The sequence below is a fragment of the Triticum aestivum genome, chromosome 6A (genome assembly GCF_018294505.1).
Source record: "Triticum aestivum cultivar Chinese Spring chromosome 6A, IWGSC CS RefSeq v2.1, whole genome shotgun sequence".
NCBI classification, from domain to species: Eukaryota; Viridiplantae; Streptophyta; class Magnoliopsida; order Poales; family Poaceae; genus Triticum; species Triticum aestivum.
Genome location: NC_057809.1, coordinates 100,918,317 through 100,942,608, shown reverse-complemented (window position 1 = coordinate 100,942,608; position 24,292 = coordinate 100,918,317). Strand labels below are relative to the sequence as shown.

The following is a 24,292-nucleotide window of genomic DNA, read 5'->3' as shown; positions in this document are numbered from 1 at the left end:
GCGAGCAACCAACTTATTGGAAATCATACATACCGATGTGTGCGGTCCAATGAGCGTTGAGGCTCGCGGAGGATATCGTTATGTTCTCACTCTCACTGATGACTTAAGTAGATATGGGTATGTCTACTTAATGAAACACAAGTCTGAGACCTTTGAAAAGTTCAAGGAATTTCAGAATGAGGTGGAGAATCAACGTGACCGAAAGATAAAGTGCCTACGATCAGATCGTGGAGGAGAATATTTAAGTCACGAATTTGGCACACACTTAAGGAAATGTGGAATCGTTTCACAACTCACGCCGCCTGGAACACCTCAGCGAAACGGTGTGTCCGAACGTCGTAATCGCACTCTATTGGATATGGTGCGGTCTATGATGTCTCTTACTGATTTACCGCTATCATTTTGGGGATACGCTCTAGAGACAGCTACATTCACTTTAAATAGGGCACCGTCTAAATCCGTTGAGACGACACCGTATGAATTATGGTTTGGGAAGAAACCTAAGCTGTCGTTTCTAAAAGTTTGGGGATGCGATGCTTATGTCAAGAAACTTCAACCTGAAAAGCTCGAACCCAAGTCGGAAAAATGCGTCTTCATAGGATACCCTAAGGAAACTGTCGGGTATACCTTCTACTTAAGATCCGAGGGCAAAATCTTTGTTGCCAAGAACGGATGCTTTCTGGAAAAAGAGTTTCTCTCGAAAGAAGTAAGTGGGAGGAAAGTAGAACTCGATGAAGTACTACCTCTCGAACGGGAAAGTGGTGCAGCTCAGGAAAATGTTCCTGTGATGCCCACACCAACTGAAGAGGAAACCAATGATGATGATCAAGGTACTTCGGATCAAGTTGCTACTGAACTTCGTAGGTCCACAAGGACACGTTCCGCACCAGAGTGGTACGGCAACCCCGTCCTGGAAATCATGTTGTTAGACAACGGTGAACCTTCGAACTATGAAGAAGCGATGGCGGGCCCAGATTCCAACAAATGGCTTGAAGCCATGAAATCCGAGATAGAATCCATGTATGAAAACAAAGTATGGACTTTGACAGACTTGCCCGATGATCGGCGAGCGATAGAAAACAAATGGATCTTTAAGAAGAAGACAGACGCGGATGGTAATGTCACCATCTATAAAGCTCGACTTGTCGCTAAGGGTTATCGACAGGTTCAAGGGATTGACTACGACGAGACATTCTCTCCCGTAGCGAAGCTAAAGTCCGTCCGAATCATGTTAGCAATTGCCGCATACTATGATTATGAGATATGGCAGATGGACGTCAAAACAGCATTCCTTAACGGGCATCTTAAGGAAGAACTGTATATGATGCAGCCGGAAGGTTTTGTCGATCCTAAGAACGCTAACAAAGTATGCAAGCTCCAGCGATCCATTTATGGGCTGGTGCAAGCATCTCGGAGTTGGAATATTCGCTTTGATGAGATGATCAAAGCGTTTGGGTTTATGCAGACTTATGGAGAAGCCTGCGTTTACAAGAAAGTGAGTGGGAGCTCTGTAGCATTTCTCATATTATATGTAGATGACATACTCTTGATGGGAAATAATATAGAATTTCTGGACAGCATTAAGGCCTACTTGAATAAGTGTTTTTCAATGAAGGACCTTGGAGAAGCTGCTTACATATTAGGCATCAAGATCTATAGAGATAGATCGAGACGCCTCATAGGTCTTTCACAAAGCACATACCTTGATAAGATTTTGAAGAGGTTCAAAATGGATCAGTCCAAGAAGGGGTTCTTGCCTATGTTACAAGGTGTGAGATTGAGCTCGGCTCAGTCACCGACCACGGCAAAAGATAAAGAAGAGATGAGTGTCATCCCCTATGCTTCAGCCATAGGATCTATTATGTATGCCATGCTGTGTACCAGACCTGATGTAAACCTTGCCGTGAGTTTGGTAGCTAGATACCAAAGTAATCCCGGCAAGGAACACTGGACAGCAGTCAAGAATATCCTGAAGTACCTGAAAAGGACAAAGGACATGTTTCTCGTTTATGGAGGAGACGAAGAGCTTGTCGTAAAGGGTTACGTCGACGCTAGCTTCGACTCAGATCCGGATGACTCTAAGTCACAAACCGGATACGTGTATATGTTGAATGGTGGAGCAGTAAGCTGGTGCAGCTGCAAGCAGAGCGTCGTGGCGGGATCTACGTGTGAAGCGGAGTACATGGCAGCCTCGGAGGCAGCGCATGAAGCGATTTGGGTGAAGGAGTTCATCACCGACCTAGGAGTCATACCCAATGCGTCGGGGCCAATCAAACTCTTCTGTGACAACACTGGAGCTATTGCCCTTGCCAAGGAGCCCAGGTTTCACAAGAAGACCAGGCACATCAAGCGTCGTTTCAACTCCATCCGTGAAAATGTTCAAGATGGAGACATAGAAATTTGCAAAGTACATACGGATCTGAATGTCGCAGATCCGTTGACTAAACCTCTCTCGCGAGCTAAACATGATCAACACCAGAACTCTATGGGTGTTCGATTCATCACAATGTAACTAGATTGGTGACTCTAGTGCAAGTGGGAGACTGTTGGAAATATGCCCTAGAGGCAATAATAAAAGTATTATTATATTTCATTGTTCATGATAATTGTCTTTTATTCATGCTATAACTGTATTATCCGGAAATCGTAATACACGTGTGAATACATAGACCTCAATATGTCCCTAGTGAGCCTCTAGTTGACTAGCTCGTTGTGATCAACAGATAGTCATGATTTCCTGGCTATGGACATTGGATGTCGTTGATAACGGGATCACATCATTAGGAGAATGATGTGATGGACAAGACCCAATCCTAAGCATAGCACAAAGGTCGTTTAGTTCGTTTGCTAGAGCTTTGCCAATGTCAAGTATCTCTTCCTTAGACCATGAGATCGTGTAACTCCCGGATACCGTAGGAGTGCCTTGGGTGTATCAAACGTCACAACGTAACTGGGTGACTATAAAGGTGCATTACAGGTATCTCCGAAAGTAGCTGTTGGGTTGACACGGATCGAGACTGGGATTTGTCACTCCGTATGACGGAGAGGTATCTCTGGGCCCACTCGGTAATGCATCATCATAATGAGCTCAAGGTGACCAAAGTGTTGGCCACGAGATCATGCATTACGGTACGAGTAAAGTGACTTGCCGGTAACGAGACTGAACAAGGTATTGGGATACCGACGATCGAGTCTCGGGCAAGTAACGTACCGATTGACAAAGGGAATTGTATACAGGGTTTGATCGAATCCTCGACATCGTGGTTCATCCGATGACAACATCGAGAAGCATGTGGGAGCCAACATGGGTATCCAGATCCCGCTGTTGGTTATTGACCGGAGAACGTCTCGGTCATGTCTACATGTCTCCCGAACCCGTAGGGTCTACACACTTAAGGTTCGATGACGCTAGGGTTATAAAGGAAGTTTGTATGTGGTTACCGAATGTTGTTCGGAGTCCCGGATGAGATCCCGGACGTCACGAGGAGTTCCGGAATGGTCCGGAGGTAAAGATTTATATATGGGAAGTCCTATTTTGGCCACCGGAAAATGTTCGGGATTTTTCGGTATTGTACCGGGAAGGTTCTAGAAGGTTCCGGAGTGGGGCCCACCTGCATGGGGGGACCCACATGAACGTGAGTAGTGGGGGAAAGGCCCCACACCCCTGGTCAAGGCGCACCAAGATCCCCCCTTAGAAGGAATAAGATCATATCCCGAAGGGATAAGATCAAGATCCCTAAAAAGGGGGATAACAATCGGTGGGGAAGGAAATGATGGGATTTCTTTCCTCCCACCTTGGCCAACGCCCCAATGGACTTGGAGGGCAAGAAACCAGCCCCTCCACCCCTATATATAGTGGGGAGGCGCATGGGAGCTTAACACAAGCCAAGGCGCAGCCCCTCCCCTCCCCAACACCTCTCCTCCTCCGTATATGCTTGGCGAAGCCCTGTCGGAGTACTGCTGCACCAACTACACCACGCCGTCGTGCTGCCGTTGGAGCAATCTTCCTCAACCTCTCCTTCCCCCTTGCTGGATCAAGAAGGAGGAGACGTCTCCCGTCCCGTACGTGTGTTGAACGCGGAGGTACTGTCCGTTCAGCACTTGGACATCGGTGATCCGAATCACGTTCGAGTACGACTCCATCATCACCATCCCCTTGGCTAGCTTCCGCTCGTGATCTACAAGTGGTATGTAGATGCAAACTCTCTCCCTTAACTCGTTGCTTAGATGAACTCATAGATGGATCTTGGTGAAACCGTAGGAAAAATTTTAATTTTCTGCAACGTTCCCCAACAAGATCCTGGTACACATCATATTGAAACAGATATAGACCATGAGACCGAGTCAAAGGTCTTGACCACATGCACCTTTGATGGAGGCCATTTAGATTTTCGAAAGAAACATGCTCCCTTTGTTTTTATTTATTTAGTCTATGTATTAACTTTGCCTGAAGTCAATTTTTGTAACGTTTGATCAAGTTTATAGACAACAATATAAACATTTACAATAACAAATTTATATAATGTGACAATATTTAAATGATGAAACCCATGGTATTAATTTGATGGTGTGTATGTTCTTTTTACAAACTTTATGAAAATTTATAAAAAAATGATTTTAAACAAAGCTAATGTGCGGGTAAACAAAAACGGATATCTAAGTTCGAATTTTAAACAAAGTGGTTCATCACATTTTTACCTTCGCTGACCCTAGTCAATATTTTTCACGAAACCCCATGAAAAATCATCTCTTCTAATTTTAGGCCCTTGCCCTGTCTTCCCCGTGCTCCACCGCCGGCCCCGCGAAACCCCTGTCCTCCCCGACCTCGCGCCGCCCCGCCGCCACCTCATCGCGGCCTCACTCCTCGCGCCTCCCGGATCTCGCGCCGCGACTCTGCTCCAGCCGCCGGAGGGCTAAGTAACGGGCCCTAACTCAGCCCCTCCAGCCGCTCCCAGTCCCGTGCTCTGCCCAAGCTTGCTCCAGCCGCCGGAGTGCCGCAGGACAGGGAGATGAGGCCACCGCTCCGCCGCCTCCCCTCCTTGCTCGTCCGCGGCCTCCGTCGCCATCTTCCTCTCCGCCCGAATCTTCTTCCTCGCCGGCGGCCACATTGCCCATCTTCCGCCCTTCCCGGAGCTTCTTTCTCGCCGGCGGCTGCCTTCACATCTTCTTCCTCGCCAGCGGCCAGCGGCCACCGTCGCCGTCCCCCTCCGCACCCGTATCGCGGCCGTATTTGCCAAGCATCCCTGCCGCATCCCGAATTCTTTCGTTTCTTGTATCAAATCACAAAACAAGAGATACTCAGGGATACGCGTGTCCCCACGCGTCCTGGCGCACCCCCCTGTCGTGTGCGCGCCGCTCAGGGGCATGGCGACGTTTTCGAGTCTGGTGGGTGATTGCTCTACTTCTGGCTGCCCCCCCCCCCGAGCATTGAAGATGACCGTGACGACGACGATCTTGATTCCGAGGATTGGGATGGCAACAATGATGCTGCTGGTGGGAGAGGGTCCAACTCTGATCGTTCTGATGATGAGGTAGATGATTCTATATCTCCAGCTCGATAATTTAGTATGATAGTAGGTATGATGATATATGTGAAACATTTGCCTTGTTGGTTTGTTTATTAAGTAGTCGTTGGTATGAGTGAAACAGCCAACATGATATCTGAGGCAGAGAGGTCACTGCCACTCTCAAGAAATAGGTTTTGGATTTTTTTTTGTCCGTTACTCTGTTATTCAGCCAATATTGTCCCACTAAATCAAAATAAAGAGTTGACATATCTCAGTAATATGGAGTCTGTTTGCGATGCAATCAGCTAATTAGTGCAATCATGAGATCGATAACTTGAGCCCCATCTGTCAGTCAACACCCATCTTCTTCACCACACAGATATTTTCAGCTGGAAGTTAGCACCCAGCAAACAAAGGAAGGCCCATTAGAGAACCATTTACGCTTGCATGCTACACAATACCGGAAAAAGAAACAAGGACTGTTACCACAAGAAATCTTTAGACAAATAAATGACCTTTAACTCATAGCCCTGGGAACACATTTGCACGACAAAGACGCGCATTTCCTTCTAGTTCGATGCAAGGACACTGATTTGTGTAATTTTGCAGGCTACGAACAGCTTCATTGATTCCTTTGGACAGAGAAAGAAAGTGAGACTCGTGGAAGAGAGCAGTAAGAAGAGGAAACGATATGGAGGTGAAGCACAAGGAAATCAACCTCCTTTTGATGGTAGCCAGGACGACCCAGTGCCCCTTCCAAATCCAATGGTCGGGTTTAATCTGCCTGGTGACAGGCTACGGTCAGTTAAGAGAAGGCTTTCAGAGCAAGCTGTTGGACCCCCCCTTCTTTTATTATGAGAATGTGGCCTTAGCCCCTAGAGGCGTATGGAGAACTATTTCAAGAACCTTGTATGACATCGAACCAGAATTTGTGGATTCTAAGTACCTTTGTGCAGCTGCCAGGAAAAGAGGTTATATACACAATCTACCAATTGATAACAGGTCACCTCTCCTTCCCCTCCCCCTAAAGAATATATTTGAGGCCTTCCCTGATTATGAAAAGTGGTGGCCTTCCTGGGACCCAAGAAGGCAGCTAAACTGCCTGCTGACGAGTGTGGCAAGTGCAAAGCTGACAGAACGGATCAAGTATGCTCTTGCAAGCTCAGGCAGTCTACCATCTCTTAAGTGTTCAGAAGTATGTCATGGATGAATGCAGGAAATGGAATCTTGTCTGGATTGGAAAGAACAAGGTTGCGCCTTTGGAGCCCCATGAGATGGAGTATCTACTTGGTTTCCCAAGAGACCACACGAGGGGAGTCTGCAAGATGGAGAGGTACAAAGCTCTTGGGAACTCATTTCAAGTGGATACAGTTGCTTATCACCTGTCAGTGTTGATGGACATGTTTCCTGATGGTATAAATGTGCTGTCCTTATTCACCGGTATTGGGGGAGGAGAAGTAGCCCTGCACAAGCTTGGGGTCCACATGAAGACAGTGGTTTCTGTTGAGATTTCTGAAGTGAACAGGAGGATTTTCAGAGGTTGGTGGAATCAGAATCAAACGGGTGGCAGTCTGATTGAGATTCCAGGCATGGAGACTCTCACTAATGATACAATCGAGTCATTGACTAGAAGATTGGGTGGTTTTGACTTGATAATTGGAGGCAGCCCATGCAACAATCTTACCGGCAGCAACCGGCACCACCGTGATGGTTTACAGGGCGAGCAATCTGCTCTGTTCTACGAGTACTCGAGAATACTGAATGTTGTCAAGTCCGTTATGGCGAGGATGTAGCCTATCCATTGTAGTGGCTGTTTGTCCATTTAGTAGTGTTTATCTCTAGAAACTGAATGTCCCAAGTGTAAACAGAGGTGACTTGGAGGAGGTTTATCTGAGAGTCACATTTAGCATATGATTCATTGTTGCTAACTAGTACGTAATTTAGAACCTGTTCTTCTTTACCCAAAGAAAGTCTACCGTGGTCCCCTTAAACTCTTACCAGAGTCTAATTTCCATCCTCAACTCCAAAACTGCTTACTTAACATCGCCAACTCAAATAAAGGTACTACCTCTGTAAAGTAATAGAAGACCTTTTAGATCACTACAGAGGGAGTACTACTGAATCAACAGTGTGTGTGAGTTTGGGATGATGAATGCCTACATAAAGTTGTGATCTGATTGTTTAAGTGATGACATGTTGCCATATTTCTCCAATACTTTATAATGATACACCTGCATTTGTACTCTTGTTATGTAAATCTGAAGTTCTGTATATAGGTTGCCTATGATAACATTTTGAGGTTCTTGGTGTGTTGCCTATGAGCTCTATCATTACTTTGGCTTCTTTGAAGTATGATTAAATGGATTTCGTTTTCAGGTGAGTTCTATTAACTTAAACTCGGGTAGTCTTGAAATGTTGCATTGCGTTCTATTGTTTCCCTTCCATAATTCCTGTTGACTGAAAATAGAGGTAAAGTCATGGGAAGGGTAGCTATTCTAGGATGCATTATTGCTTGTTGTGTCTTTCAGTCTCTGTTTGCTAGCAGCTACTTATTTGTAAAGCAAACTTGTATTGTGGCCTTTGCTGTTTATATTTATGTACACAGGGAAGTGAGAACTGTTTATATTTCTGTACACATAAAGTGCATTGTACTCTTATTTATGTTTACTTTAATTCCAGAATTTTCAGCATTTGTCTCGTGAGGCAAAGGTAAAATTGTAATTTTATCAGACGCATTTGTCTTGTTCTTGGTTCTGGCCTCTTCAAGGAAATTGTCGGGCAATTTAAGACTGGAATTTGGTGTTTCACTTGCAGTGCAAAAAAACTGATACGTTCACACAGATATAAGACAGTCTACAGTAGAGTGCAAACAAAGCTGTTACAGTTGCAGAATTAGTATCTGGTCTATACTGCAATGCAAACATAGCCGATGCGCTTTCAGAAATAACTTATTCTGTTCTTTTTCTTGCTAGATTATTTTGATTTGCATGTTAAGTTGTCCATATAGTCTTCCTAGCTGACTTCTGGCCTGGCATCTGGACCTGTTCGGACGGGCTCTGGCATATCTGTGCTGACAACTTCTGTGATCTGCCGTATGATAACTGTGGCCTCTCAACTCTCACTGAAGCTTCATTTGTTTTCAGTTACATGTAGATGTCTTTTGCAGCTGGAAGCTGAGATTTCTTTAGAATGTAATGGCATCATATTCTTGTGACAGTAGTAGCATGCTGTCGCTGGTTACTCGTGGACTGATTATTCGTTTGCTGGTGCATTTATGTTCTTTAAAGCCTTTGATGATCCAGATGGAGATATGAAACTCAGGGCATTCATGGCGCCGTTCAAGCTTTGCCTTTAACCCTTTGTCCAGAGGCAGACTAAGGGAGGGAGCTGCTGGAATGCAAGGCTGATGAAGATGTCACCATTAACAAAAACTTGCACTTTCTTCTGAGTCTACATAATTATAGTATGGAGGCATTTGTGGTTGCTCATCTTGCAAGAGGAAATCCGTCTATACAAATTAACCTTCACAGCACATGGTAATGATTCAGGTGGTTCTTTATTTAGCTTTGCGTCCATGGATATAGGAGTCAGCAACAGCATCAGGCTGGAATGGCAGCGAGAGATTCAGATAATTGTTCGAACATTTTTGCACATTCTTAAATAATTTGTACTGGATACATGTAAACCACATGTATATATTTGTTCTAAACAAAGTACTTCCACTATATTTAAGTTTCAAGTCAACATCCAGTTCACAAGTTATTGACATTGTGAATCGCTTAACATGATTTATTTAATGTTGTTTATGCTCTGCATGAATCTAAATATCAGCGCATCCGCAATAATTTCTTTCCAGCTATGGCCACATTTCAGTGCAAAAAAGATAACCCTCTCACAATATATGGCACCACCCAGTTTATTAGTGCACAACTTACAAACCAATCAACCCAGACAAAAACAACTTTACAAAAGAGAAAAAAGTATATATTCGAGAAAAGAAAGACCAAAACGGTATCCCTGGTATGAAACGCAGCGCCAAACACCATGAGATCCAAAACATCTTCCTTTCGCCGCGATCTTGGTAGAGATAATCCAACTTCGCAGATGAAATATCTTCACCGAAGCGGTTTCTGAGCTCTGCTGTGTTGTATAATTTCCTCCCAAAAAATGTACACCATATACAACTAGCCATCACATTTTCCAGTCTGCAAAGAATGAATTCTGTGGCCCAAACATACCAGCTGGCAGGATCAGCCTAGGGAGCCTGTTCTGTGTTGTGGCTTCTGGGAGCCACTGCTGTCAGGCAAGAACAGGTACCGGAATTTCGAGTCGAACGCGACCACAGTGAAACTGCGTGCCCCGAGAAGCCGCTGCCTCCTCTGAGAGGAATACTCTCGGATGGTTGCAACTTGCTCAGGCGAGAGGTGATGGCAGATCCAGTCCGTGAACAGGGAGTCTTCGACGGCCCCCTTGGCATAGCTCTGCAGTAACTTTGGGATCAGTAGTTTCCCTCGGTCACTTATGCCGACAGACGCTTGGATGTAGTCTCTCAGTGACTCCAGAAGCTCATTCCTGACATTTGCTGCCGTGAAGATTCTTACCTGTATGACAGCAGATCATCATCACCTCAATAACATAAATATTACTAGAATATACACACACAGAGGGCAAGATAGATTATACTTTATGATTCTTATAATTGGTTATGACAGTGTACATGTTCAAATATCCTAGATAGTACGTTAAAAAGGCGTGTGAGCAAGGTTTGAATAAACAAGCATTGTGTAACAATATACGTGTATTTCCAGGAAATTATGACAGTCTCTTAATGTACTTACAGCTGGTGAAGAGAACATTCCACAACTCAGACCAAACAGCAGAAGGGGCTCAGCTTGATCGATCGAATACTTCTTGTGCCCCTCAGAAATTTTGAACTTCTGAAGAGCCAACATCAAAGACTACAAACAGGCAGGGAAAACAATAAGAGGTTATAATAAAACTAGGGGCAAAACAAAATGGATTAAGAAAAGAGTTATACAAGTTGGGGCCGATGCACCGGAGTCTTCATCTTTAGTATCACAAACTCTATTTCAGCTGCACTGAACGACTGCCCACCAACTGTGTAACAGGCCTGCATCACCAACTCACTTTAACCAACTGCCTCACTGAAGAAAGATGACATGTATTTGTTCAACTGGGAACAGAGACTCGACAAACCTTTTGCATCAGAGAGAAAAGCTTGATGTCATTCCGGGGAACTCCATATGCGAGGTATGACTGGTAGATGCCAGTACAGAATTGTTAGTGCACGAGGTTCAATAAGCAAGTGATAGAAAGTTAAAGAAAATTAAGGCTTTTTATGAAGAAAGATGTGGAATGGAAATACAGCAGAACTGAGTGGACTTATTTTTCTTTTCAAATACAATCCATGCCCGTAAAAACAGCCTCGTAAGTAACAATTTGTACTTACATGCATTATTAGCGCATTATACAAGTTAATCCAAAAGGCTAGCCGCTCATCAGAGTTCAAACAATCAGGGTTAACTTTTGATAGCTGCTCCACGAGAAATCTGCAAACCAATGAGAATGATACACGAATTACTAAATACATTCATAATAAATAGTAAGAACTAAAAGTTGCTCCAGAATAATGGGCTTATAGGCAGAAATAACACCAATTGGGAAAATTTGACACGAAAAAGATGTTTTCATGCATCGTGATACCTTGTGGTGCTAAAAATGATGACAAGCAGCCCAATTCAAAGAAAAAATTACTTAGTTTGATTGTTTCCAGCAACTAAAGATTACATGGGAGTATCCTATCCTTCCCTCAGTTCAGTTATTTGTAGATTCAATTGGGGCAACACAATTAGAAATGTTGATCCGACGCTAACAGTTCCACATATATGACATTTGTAAGTACGCAAAATATCTAGAGTAGGATTGTTGTTAGCTTTGGCCGAGGTTGCAGCAGCAAACCTGAACTTTTTTAGAGCTTCAGATGCATATTCAAGTTGCTCCTTTCCAACCGACATCCAAGATACTTCAGCTGCTGAACAGTAGTTTCCGATGTCTCTTCGGGTTCCCTTTCCATTAACTTTATACGGGTCAAAGTTTCTGGCTTTATTCATCATCTCATCATTGTGATAGGAGTCAACCGAAGAGCTCCGTAGCATTGAGGGTAATATGGATGAATCTGAGAAGGATGCCAGTGTAGAACCAGATAGACGCTCCGCTGAGGAAGATGAACAATCAGAAGATGCCTTCGCAGATATCTTGGAGGATTCAGATAAACGGAGGAAAATGTTTCTCATGCAGCGCACCATCTCCTCTGATAGCTGATTTGGATAGTTCCAAAGATTTCCTGCTTTCATGCTAGTTAATTTTTGAATGGACTGTTCAAATGATAAATCATCGATCTTTTCATCTTCTTTGCCTTGATTTTCCACCGAGCATGACCCTTGCATCTGCAGAAACATAAATTAAGCTTCAATATACTAATATCTATGACAAATACACGAATAGGCTGTTATGCATAAACATGAAAAGGACCTCTTCGTCCCGGTGCTTTTCCAACAGTCCATTCAAAGAGACATCTCGGTGTTTCTCGAGCAGCCTATTTAGGGAAACCATTTGTCTATCTTCGGATTCTTCTCCAAGATCCTGGTCATAATCAAGTTCTGTGAGTAAATCTTGTTGCATTGATCTCATTGACTCGGATCCTCCAAACTTCAAATCCCTCAATGATGATATGTGCTGATGAGAAATATAATCAAGAAACCGTCAACAACACTCCTGTATCAGGAATAATGCACCCCAAGGAGATATTTTGTCAGATAATAATACTTACTTCTTCCCATGTACACATGCAAGTTGACAGCGAGCGGTCATCTGAGGACGCAGATGGCAAGCCTCCTGGGTTATTTTGGGCAAGTAGCCGTTCATTCCTTTCATGACAAAGCTGGTAATACAGATCATTTAACTCCTTTTCGAGGTTCGAAACGGCACCCTCCAGGGAGGCAATGTTAACTAGTAGCTCCTGTGTCTACACATGATGGAAGGTTAAAACAAGATTAGTGAATGCACATTGACTTTCTAGTAAATGACAGTGTAGTATAAATAGCTCCTGCACCTCAGGTGGGATCTTGGCAGAAGAATTCAATGCAGGCGGCGGCGCATTCTGCGTGACGGCCTCCGCCAGCGCCACGTGCAGCTCGATCTCTTTCTCGAGCTGCCTCTGCAGTTTCTTGACCTGCACGGTTCCACTTACCGGATAAGAACAAACACCGAATCCAGGCACCGACATAACATTACATCGAACCGTCGAAAAACGACATATAACCAGCGACAAGAAGAGTAATCACACACTTCCTGCTCGAGCTCCGAGCGGTAGCTCCGCGTCCTGCCCCTGCGGCTCTCCTCTCTCCTCCCGCCGCGGTTGCCCTTGCCATCATCCTACAACAAGAACAGACCAAAGCAATTCAGTCAAGATAATGCTATTAAACTACTTTATTGATGCATCCAATCTTGGAGACAGAGGTCAAGTGAGCACTGAGCAACAAGATTGCCGGTTGACCGCACAGCCTGCGGTGGTGATTTAGTTGGGAGTGGGGACAGACGAGGCGAGGGACTCCATCCGGGACAAGGACGTTGTCCCCCTGTACGGCGCCCTCGGCGCGACGGCACCCGCAAAGGGACAGCGATTTGATCTGGTTCGCGGCGTTAGGTGCTAAAATCTCGCCTTTCTACACCAAGAATCTAGGCTTTTCCCAACCACGCTATGGCTCAATAATCCGGACATTTAAATTTAGAAATAATAGGAGCATGATTTCTGTGGGTCGTGACTTGACAGTACGGAGCAGGAACTCACCCCGGAGCAGCTGGCCGCCGGCGCCGGCGCGTCGACGTCCCCCGCGGACACGTGCGGCGTGCGCTGCAGCGCGCGGCCTGGCTCGGCGGGCCTCCGGGCGCCGCCGCCGGCCGCCTTCTGGATCAGGGCGGCGGAGACCATGTCGGCGGCGGCGGAGGGGAGCGCGTCCTCGGCCCGCGCGCACGGCATGGGGGGCGGGCCTCCGGTCGGCCAGTCCTGCCGCCACCTGACCAGACCCTACGCGGCAACGGCGGTCGCACCGCGGCGCGCCTGCTCGACGGGGTGCATTGCGTCGGCGTGGGCGTGGGGGACGGGGGGAGGCGTTGGGTGCGTTGGGCGCGCGGCGAGGCCCGGGAGGCCTGCTTTATGGCGGGCGGGCGGGCGTTTGGGCGCGGGGCGGGGCGGCGGGCGTGGGAGGGGCCGAGGGAGGGAGGGAGGGAAAGGGTGGACTTTTGGCGGAGTGGGGGGCGAGTGGGAGGGCACTAGTAGTACGCTGAAAGGTGACGACGGTGTGACGATTCTGACCATGATGGCCTGCGGTGCGGGCGTGCGCGTGCCCTGCCGTGCCGTTGGTTGGTTCTTGGTTGCAAGCCCTCCTCCGCCGGTCAACTTCTTGGTCATCATGCTGGCCCGTGGTCACCGACTCACCGTGACGGATGCTGAACACAAATTGCTGCCACGTTATTTTGAATTTTGGACTTGCTTGCTGTGCTTGTGCTGCTGTTGTGTTTGGGCGGTCTGATTGCAACGGGTGGCCTCTTGCGCTGTCTCTTCTGTGTTTGCTTGCTGCGCTGTTTGGAACCATTTGACAATAACAGTTGCCTTTGCCTCCTACTATTACTTGGCCCGTAGCAATGATGGTACAACTCGCGTCTTCAAAACAATCCAAAAAACTACTCCCTCCGTTACACTGCATTGTCAAAAACGCTCTTATATCATGGGACAGAGGGAGCACGTTTCCTACATTTTTACTGCTCTCATGTTGTTTATTTATGGTTTTAGATTACCTTATTACTCTCTCCGTTCCAAAATAGATGACTCAACTTTGTACTAACTTTAATGCAAAGTTGGGTCATCTATTTTGGAACGGAGGGAGTATATGTGTTCGAGGAATCCATTATGCTGTTCATGTCATTAGTGTCATGAACCAGTGATTGGCTCGAAAATTCTTGCTACAATATTAGCAACAACAAAAAAATCTTGCTGCATAGGCTTTTTACACCGAAGGAATGGCACCAAAGTGGATTAGAGCAAGACCAACAAAGTGTTCATCAGAAGACGATCTGGCTTTACTGATAAATAAAAATGAACTAAAGCACATCAGATCCAAGAAAATGAACCACACGAGAGCGACAGAGATCCATCCTTGGCAAAGCTCGTTCAAAGTCTGCCAACTATGGTCCCATCTTTTGCATGCATCTTGACGCTCTTCCAAAACCCACGACGACCAAACCTGCACCAAACATAGACTAAACACAAAGCTTTTGAAGACCCACGCGTGGCCAACCTTGACACCTTTCACCCAAAGGCATCCCCGGCTTTAGCCCGATTCTGATGCTTTGCCCAAAGGCCAAAGCAAACAATCACGGTATCTTTTCCACGAGAGCTATATATACAAGTTTGCAGGCAGGCATGGCCGTTCATTCACAACGAATAGAAGTGATCGTTTACAACGGTTAAACCGTTCTTCCTCAGGCACGGTTTCAACTTTGAGCCGCCAGCATCGAAGATATATGATGTCCGCTTTCCAAACTTCAAATTATCTCACGATCGAACAACGATCCTTCCTGGGTCTTTGTAATCAGAACAAGTTAGTACCACAAGCTTAGTTTCTACTTCTACTCCTTTTTGCCACCCAACTTTGGAAGCCAGAAGCTTTCAGCCTCCTGCGACCGTAGGCCGACAACATGCTTCAGAGAACTTATTCCACAGTATGTACCTCTGGATCATGCCGCGCACTGCAAGGACTCCATCTTGTGCAGATTATCGGCGGCATCAAGCTCAGTAGTTGCCGCCTGTATTGCGTCTAGCAGACCTTTGTCACTGCTAGCATGGAAAAAGCGCCGTCGTCTCTGAGAATCATACACAATGTCCTGCCAGACAGACCTGTTCTTCGACAGAGTCGTCGCGTTGCCAATCACCCACAAGCAATGCCTGCGGACCAAAACAAAACCACACAGTTCATCCAAGGCAGTCATAGACTCATGGTACTACATAACAACACATGACCACAAGGTAATTAAATGTTTGGCTTACTTGGCCCTGGTGAGAGCCACATTGGTACGCTTTGCGTCCCTGAGGAACCCGACGGCGCCATCCTCGTTGCTCCTCACCGTGGATATGATGATGACATCTTCCTCCCCGCCCTGGAACCCGTCCACCGACTTTATCTTGAGAGAGAAACCATCGCGGCAACCGTATGGTTTCTCCAGCTTCTCCTGGAACGCTCTCACCTGAGCGTTGTACGCCGACAGGATGCCAACGGATAGCCTTGTTCCCGAAGAAGACGACTCTGTGATGAGGCGTAAAGAAATAAAGAGAAAAAGTTATGCCACAAACAAAGGCCAGCATTGTATGTCCGCTTGTACATATGACAGACCTCGGAACAGTCTCTCCACTATCAGCGAGACGACGGCGATCTCGATGGTGTTTTTGGGGCTCCGGCTATGCTCCTCACTGCTCTCGCGCCCCCCACGCACGTTGATGAACGAGTAGGGCCCAAACATGTTGCCTCTCAAGAGGCGGCGCCGGTGGCTCTTGGAGACGACGTTGGGGCCGTCACCTACCTTGCCGTCATAAAACCTCCAGACAGGGAACCTGCTTATCTCCGGATGCATCCTGTACTGGGTGTCGAGGAGGTGCTTGCGGCAGCCTAGCGAGATCAGCCTCTCGAAGATGCTTCTTCCGAAATCCGCATTCTCGGATATCTGCAACGACCATTTCGCAAGCAAAGGGTCTTATTAGTCAAGTCTACTCTAGTACTAGTAACTACAGTACTAACTAGTGAGTGAACTGGCTTCAGAGATCATACTTTGCTCTTGACGAGAGCAGGTAGCTGGCGCTCATCCCCGATGAAAACAGCATGCCTTATACAAGGCAGCTGCAGCGGGATCATGGCCTCGCACTCCTTGAGCTGCGCGGCCTCGTCGACGACCAACAGCTCCAGAGGTGGGAAGATCTCAGGTTCTTTGCGTTGCTGTTGTCCTTGCCCGCCAACAGGTTTGTGGTTATCCGTGGGCAGTACGTTATACAGCCTGAAAGAAGTGGAAACAGTGCACAGGATACTCTTGGCTCTCTTCAGCAGGTAGGTTTCAATCGGTCGCTTGTCGTAGTAGCCGGGGAGCTTCAGATTGTTGCGCAGATACTCCAGTTGTTCGAGACAGAGTGACCTCGCTTTCCTGAATCTGCATTCCTCGCATGGAGGATCGCTGCTCACAGAGCACGGGTTGCAGGCATCGCCGACATCGCTCACCCATGCCTCGTGTCTGTCGCCGGCACCGGCGTCTAGCAGCGCACCGAGAACTCTTGTTGCTTCTACCACATCGGACATGCACCAGAAATTCGGCGCCGGCGTAGGGTCCCTTGGGAAATCATTCTGCAATGTCTCGATGCAGTGGCACAAGTTGTGAGCGAGTTCCTTGTGAGTGGCTCTCACAAAATCCTTGAATGACAGGGTAATAAACACTTGCACGTCTCCTTCATTATTGCATCTATCCTTTTCATGGCCATTCCCTTTATTGCATCTTGCAACATTTTTGTTCTTCTTATCTAGTACATTTGATGAGATGTTCCTCTTCTTCTCCTCCTCCTCCTCACGGTCCTTGGTAATTTTGTCGGTGTACAGCTGGTATTTGCTCACAGGCTCCACAAGAAAACCCATCAGCGAACGCAAGCAGTGCGCCCAGCCTCCATTTGGCGAGAAGCATTGGGAAAGCCGCTCGACACGACAGTCAAGGAACACCGCAGAGAGCTCGTGGCTGGCATCTACCTTCATCTTCTCATTGTTTCCCAGCAGAACGATGTCACTGAGGAAGCAGCCGCCGCTGCCGCCATTCGAGAACTCCCGGACAAGCTGGACAACTCGAGACGCGACCTCCAGCACCGCGGTGTTGGTCGGAGCACAAGTAAGCGTCCGGTGCCCCCTGAGCAGCATCGCCCAGAGTATGGTGCTGATGGTCTTGGTTTTGCCGGTCCCTGGAGGCCCCCATATCAGCTTCAGGGAAGGAGAAGGGCTCCCCATTGCTGCAACGGAGTCCTCTACTGCGTTCAGCTGCGACTCGTTAAGCCTGAACCTGTCGAGCCCAAGGTCGGCGGCGGCAGCTGACCGATGAGATGACTGGGACCCGGAGTCGTTTTCCACTGCCTTCATGTGGAAAAGTGAAATTTACAAGTAATTAAGCCAGTGACAAAGAATGATATATAGCACGCTGCATAAGAAGAGTCTACCTTCGAGGCGCTGTATCTCCAGATGGCATCCACGAGACCGGCATCGCTCACTCTCTTCCGACCGCTCGTCTTCCCCAGCTGAAGGCACGTCCAAATGCGATTGTACGTCTTGGTGTTCATGAGAAATGAGACGAACAACGGCGCCACGGGTCTGTTTGTTCCGGCGTCGACCTCCACGGGCGGAACAGCCGTCGACAGCCTGACGATGAAGCAGTCAGCTGGGAAATCCTCGTCGTCCCCAGCTCTTGCAGACCGAACCCAAGACGTAGGATGACGGGTGCTTGCCCTTCCTCGAGGAGGAGATGGCGACGATGTCGTCCTTGACGGGAGTGTACGATGTTCTCCTGGCAGCTAGAAAACAGAAGAAGAAGGCCGAGGACTTCTCGCCATGGTCGAGCTTCTGAACCCTGGTTACCTGAAGGAATGGTGCTTGGTGGTAACCCTCGAACGAAGAGAGGAAGTCCGCGTGGACTTCCTCGACCAATGGCTCAGCAAACGAATCCAAGTAATGCTCCAGCGATGAGAATGTCTTGGGTATTTTCTTCACCTGGAACGACCGAGTGGTTCAACCATTATTAATTTATTATTGCATGAATATTGACTCATTTTTCATATACCTGTCGTTATGCTGTTAAAATGTGATTGAAAAAGAAGCTGCAACATTTCTTATTCTTGTACTAACAGTTATTAAAAATTAAAGATAACAAACAAGTCACAATGCGTGCTAGAAAGAACCGCCTGTGAACAGCGGCGGAGATTGAAAGAAACCTCAGGAGGCACGAAGCTGCAACTTTTTTCGGATACCAAATCATACGACTACACTAAAAGAACAAGATTGTGATGCAAGCCACTTTAACAGCGGCAAGCCTGCAGCTGGGACTTTCATCCTCGGCTGGTTTCTTTCTGTATCCCTCTTGTTGCCCACTGCTACGACAAGTCCCAAATTGCCTTGCTGATTCAATAAGTCCACGCATGGTTTTGTTGCATTATCATGTTCATGACTTTGATGTCCATACTGGAGCAACAAATAGCTTTATTACGCATGCTTTTGAGGAGGCTGGGCATTCAGTCAATGCTGGTTCATTAGCTTCTCTCACAATCACCTCTATTTCTTCTGTAAAATGGATCAATAGTGTTCCCCATAAGCATCGCTGGGTTCGGTTCTATACTCTATAGGCTGTAAACCACAAACCTATTCAGCGCAAAATCTCTGCCCTAATTAGAAATTTCCCCAACAAATTAAGATGCAGTGGGAAACTGGAACTGAATTGGATAAGATTAGAAACGGGGAGAGGGAGGGTAGAGTGGTAGACTGCTCTTGCTGCTCACTGGCTCACCGCGCGCGGCGCCGGCGTCGCCTGATGCCTGAGCGCGGCCGCGACGAGGCGTTGATGCCTCTGGCCGTCCGACGGTCTGGATTACGGGCGCCCGCGGCCGGTGGCCCGCCACCCCCCACGCCGGAACGCATCTGCCCCCGCCCACCCACGCCGCTCGCCAACGCCAAGTCCGCGCGAGAACAGAGCTGGTCGGTCGCTGCTTTTTTTTTTTGGCTGCTCCCATCTCTTTTTTTTGGCTGCTCCCCTCTCAGTCCAGGTTTGCCCTAGTGGGCCGTATTAGTTATGGGCTGCCGTGTTGTGGGTAACTTTGTTTCCTTTCTGCTGGGGACGACGGCCCAGGTTTGCCCTAGTGATTCCTCAAGAAAAAAAAATGCCCTAGTGAAGCTCCCCCATGGCCTGTGAACCAATCCACTTACCAAATCGACATGTGAGCGAGAAAGGAGTAAAATGCATAAAACCATCACATTCGTGTTACGATTAGCGAAAAATCATCACTTTACCAACGTGGAGCGTGGCGGCTGGCACAACCTACCCATTAGATAAGGCTTTGTTACCAATGTGGCTTGGAAATAAATTTAATGATGATATTGATCCATATTTTGAGACAAAAAAAGGTTGTGTCAAAAGCATCCTCTTTCCATGGTTCTGTTCACTGCTGTGGTAGGGGATGGAGAAACTAATGGATACGCTTGTCACATCTTATCAGTGATGCCTTTGTCACATGCGAAGGTTCAGCTCATGGGCTTCTTGCGGCCCGATATTTTCTAAAAAAAATGTATTTTTTTAAAAGACTGTCAAGATATATCTCTGGGTATTTGTAAAGTTTTAGTAAATAATAAAATTATTTGTAGGCTAAACAAAAAAGACAAAAATTCGGCCAAAATATAAGTCCATTTTGAACTGTGTGTCTATTTTTGTGTGTGTGTAAATGTAAATAAATGCTGAAGAAATTTTATACACACATAGTAGACATGTATCTGCACACGTACACTTATTTTAAGATTTTTTATGTATGTACTGTAATTACTGTTTGAAAGAACGGGCTCCCTAGTGCCTTGCCACCACAACACATTATCGTGGCTTATAGCCATCCAAATATGTCAATGCTATGATTTTTATTTATCATGACTTTATAAAGGTCAGAACATGATCCCTAAAAAAGAGTTAAACCTTAAGCTTGTGTTTTTTGTGAGTTTGAGCGGCGTCTAGGTTGAAAATCAAACTTCCATATAAGAGCGAAATATTGTTCATTGTTGTCCAAAACGGTTTCCAAACAATTACTTAGCAGATAAGATGTCTTTTAAAAATCAGGCAAATTGTTCATATCAAGTAAAACATAGTTATAGTTGTACATAGTGTTTTCTTCCCTATTACTTGGCAGATAGAGCGAAGATTGTAGATTTGCCTCCCCTCTATTGGCGGCCCTGGTGGTTGGTGGCAAGGAGGGGAATCCTGGTGCGTGCGTTCCGGTTAGAGGTTTATGTTAGGATTTTTCAGTCCTCACAAGTGCGGCTCTTGGGGGGATGACAACGCTTCTTCTTTGAGTATGTCTTTTTGCCTCCGTCCCCCCTTGAGCTTGTCCGTATGGAAATAGTCGACAAAGTTTCAGCATAGATTTCTGCCATCTCCTTGGGATGATGAGGTTAGGGTTCCTCATCGTGTAGCGAGATTTGGTGCCAGGTGCTTCAGATATATTCAAGGGTTCAATAGTGACGAATGAGGTTTCAGGGCCACTGGTCCTTAATTGCACGTGCATGAAGACTTTCTGCCTGTCCTCAATAAGGTGAAGTCGTAGGGGGGGGGGGTTTACGACAATGCCCGCGAGTGGCTCCTTCTGACGATAGAAGTGGTCGTTCGGTGGTCTGATATGTCTCTAACGTATCTATAAATTATGAAGTATGTATGCCATGTTTACAACAATTTTACCCGGTTTTGGTATGATTTGATTAGAACTAACCCGGACTGGCGTTGTTTTCAGCAGAACTACCATGGTGTTGTTTTTTGTGCAGAAATAAAAATTCTCGAAATGGGCTGAAAATTTACGTTTATTTTTTATGGACCAGAAGAGACCCACGGAGCACTGGAGTTGGGCCAGAAGAGACACGAGGGCACGACAAGCCTGGGGAGCGCGCCCCACGAGATTGTCACTCCCGCGTGGACCCCCTTGACGTGAGACCGACGCCAAAAATTCCTATAAATACCCAAACCCCTAGAAAGAACCCTAGATGAGAAATTCCGCCGTCGCAAGCCTGTGTATCGACGAAAACTCAATTGGGACCCTATTTCGGCACCCTACCGGAGGGGAAAATCATCACCGGAGGCCATCTTCATCATCCCGGCGGCCACCATGATGATGAGGGAGTAGTTCACCCTCGGGGCTGAGGGTATGTACCAGTAGCTATGTGTTTGATCTCTCTCATATGTTCTTGATCTGGAACGATCTTGATGTAACCATGGGCTTTGTTAATATAGTTCGATCATATGGTGTTTTTCCCCTCTCTATCTTGTTGTGATGAATTGAGTTTTCACCTTTGAGGTTTCACCATTATCATATTGAATACTTTTATGGATTTGAGAATACTTGATGTATGTCTTGCATATGAATACCCTGGTGACAATGGGGTATTATATTGATTCACTTGATGTATGTTTTGGCACTCAACTCGTGGATTCCCGAGGTGACATTGGGGTAATCTATGCATAGGGGTTGATGCATGTTTTCGTCCTAATTTCTCCCGTAGAAATCTTGGGGCACTCTTTGAAGTTGTTTGTGTTGGATTGAATATTATGAATCTGAAGTTGTTTGATGCGTATCGTACAATTGACTCGTGGATACTTGTAGTGATATTGAAGTATATAGGTGACATTAGAATTGGTTGATGTGTATCATATGGTGTTATTTTAGTACGAACTATAGGGTTGTTCGTGACACTTATAGGGATGACTCAATAGATTGATCGGAAAAGATAACTTTGAGTTGGTTCCGTATCCTACAAACAATTTCATTTTTTGTCCTCCGCTAGATAAGATCTTTGGAGTGATTCTTTGTCGCACGTTGAGGCATTGTTATATGATTCAATTATGTTAGCACTGTTGATAGATTGCACTAGTGAAAATATGAACCCTATACAATTTGTATCACCATCTCTTCGCCGAACTAGTGCACCTATAAAATTTACCATTGTATTTGGTGTGTTGGAGACACAAGATATCTCTTGTATTTGATTGCAGGGTTGTTTGAGAGAGACCATCTTCATCCTACGCCTTCCGCAGATTGGTAAACCTTAGGTCATCCAATTGAGGGAAAATTTCTACTATCCTACAAAACTCCGTGCTTGGAGGCCCAACACGAGTCTACAAGAATAAGTTGTGTAGTAGACATCATGGTCCCAAAAACTCAATGTATTTTTTATTATGTTGGAGGTGCTTTATACTCCCAATGGACAGTAGATTGGGTCCTTTTTCGCAAAAAAACATTTTAAACAATTTTTCAGACATATATATGGCAGGCCTGGTTTTCATTTTCACTACTATATGTAGAATACGATCTTGGTGCTAATTGCCATAACCCAAAGAAATCATGGATTGTAGTTGCTTTTATTCCATGAAAAACAAATTTTATAACCACATTTTTATTATGCGAGAAAATATATATTGTTTTACTATACATAGCAACTCCATCATAATCCCCACAAAAAAAACCCTCCATCATAAACCTGACAAGGCTGTCAATACGTGTTTGCCTTATTGTAAATCATGTACCCCCTCCCTCCATAAAAAAAATCATATACCCCCTCCATTCCAAACAGGGTTGTATTCTAGAGTTGTCCTAACTCAATCTTTTAAAATTTTGACCAAACTTATTGGAAAATTACCAACATCCAAGGCAACAATTTAGTATCGTTATATCCACCATGAAATACATTTTAAAGCATACCTACTGGTTTCATAGTTATTGTTATTTTTTCCTATGAATTTGGTCAAAGATGATAAAGTTTGACTTAGGGCAACTCTAGAATGCAATCTATTTTGAAAGTGTCAAAAAGAATTTGTAAGTAGAATAAAATATCTTGTCCGAGGTAATGGTTGAGAATTCCCAACCTTTTCCTTGAGAAGGTCCTTGTTGAGGACATCCTCCAAAGACCAAGAGAAGATTTTGCATTCTAGATAGGTAAGATCCCAACTGTCCAGTTTATGCTTGCCTTTCTTCATCCTAGACCAGAAATCTGCCACATCCTGCATTTTCTTCTCGTCGATTGTAAGAGCTGCCTGGAGAAAGGAAAACATGATGAGCCTATATTCTTGGTAAAAAACTAAATATAGGATAGGATTACATAGTGAGGCCCTCCCACACAACTCAGTTTTTTTGGTTTACAACCATTTAAATTTTATACAATGTTGTTGTTTTTTTGGGGGGGGGGGGGACAAGATTTTTTTTGAAGGTTAACATTCAATATATTTTTGTTCCATCAGATGGATGATCAAGGCATCATCCTTGACTTTGATATTCAAGAAGGAGATGCACGCATGTAAGTATGGGTGAATATGAGCTAGTGACTAGTTCATTCAAAACTAACTCAAAAACAAAACAAACAAAAAGCATTTTTTACTATCTATAAACCAAACAACACATCTTCTGTATTAATATGTTATATTCATATAGGATTATTTGAGGTACATGTCATATCGTTTCATATGTTTTCTATCCTATGGTTTGACGGAGGTTCCAATTATCTCTTGGTATCAATTGTAAGCTACTAACAACCATGATGGGCAATAGGATAAATAAGTGAGAGTACCCCATAACTTTCCTTCAAAATTGTTGTCATGCAAGTATTGTTTTTGCTTTGTGAGTCATATTGAATTTATAGAACTAGCTAAGTGACCCACGCATATGCATTACCAGATGTACTATACATTAGTGTATATATATACTATATATTTTTAAAATTTTGACATGTATCTAGGGCTTAACTTTAACCATTAAGTTATCGTATAACTTTCATAAAAGATAGCATGCATTTCAAAATTTCAGCTATTTTATGGATAGTATATGGAGTTCGTGTATTTTTTTCCTTATTATGATTTTATATATGAAAATACTTTTTTTAAACATAACAAATTTGAAGAAT

At 45.3% G+C, this 24,292-nt stretch overlaps 2 protein-coding genes and 1 pseudogene across 4 annotated transcripts; 1 reads left to right on the top strand and 2 right to left on the bottom strand.

Moving 5' to 3' along the window:
* The first annotated feature begins 5,364 nt into the window (after positions 1-5,364).
* On the top strand, positions 5,365-7,418 carry LOC123129493 (DNA (cytosine-5)-methyltransferase DRM2-like; annotated as a pseudogene).
* Positions 7,419-9,374: 1,956 nt separating this feature from the next.
* Positions 9,375-13,774, bottom strand: LOC123132289 (uncharacterized). The gene is made up of 11 exons (XM_044552084.1): positions 13,378-13,774; positions 12,876-12,962; positions 12,640-12,759; positions 12,358-12,552; positions 12,060-12,263; positions 11,487-11,974; positions 10,978-11,077; positions 10,725-10,784; positions 10,546-10,638; positions 10,346-10,465; positions 9,375-10,108 (listed from the first exon to the last, which is right to left on the bottom strand). Exons 1-11 carry the CDS (start codon positions 13,564-13,566, stop codon positions 9,758-9,760), a joined length of 2,007 nt encoding a protein of 668 aa, XP_044408019.1. The 5' UTR covers positions 13,567-13,774; the 3' UTR covers positions 9,375-9,757.
* A 989-nt stretch (positions 13,775-14,763) lies between these two features.
* LOC123132288 (uncharacterized) lies at positions 14,764-19,358 on the bottom strand. Of its 3 annotated transcripts, none has more exons than XM_044552082.1 (6): positions 19,161-19,358; positions 17,824-18,370; positions 16,409-17,740; positions 15,977-16,304; positions 15,634-15,889; positions 14,764-15,531 (listed from the first exon to the last, which is right to left on the bottom strand). In XM_044552082.1, exons 2-6 carry the CDS (start codon positions 17,941-17,943, stop codon positions 15,324-15,326), a joined length of 2,244 nt encoding a protein of 747 aa, XP_044408017.1. In that variant the 5' UTR covers positions 17,944-18,370; positions 19,161-19,358; the 3' UTR covers positions 14,764-15,323. The 3 variants fall into 3 exon arrangements, with proteins under 3 accessions (XP_044408017.1, XP_044408016.1, XP_044408018.1); XM_044552081.1 differs by having other exon boundaries at positions 19,153-19,300; XM_044552083.1 differs by lacking the exons at positions 17,824-18,370; positions 19,161-19,358 and having other exon boundaries at positions 16,409-17,746.
* Positions 19,359-24,292: the final 4,934 nt, after the last annotated feature.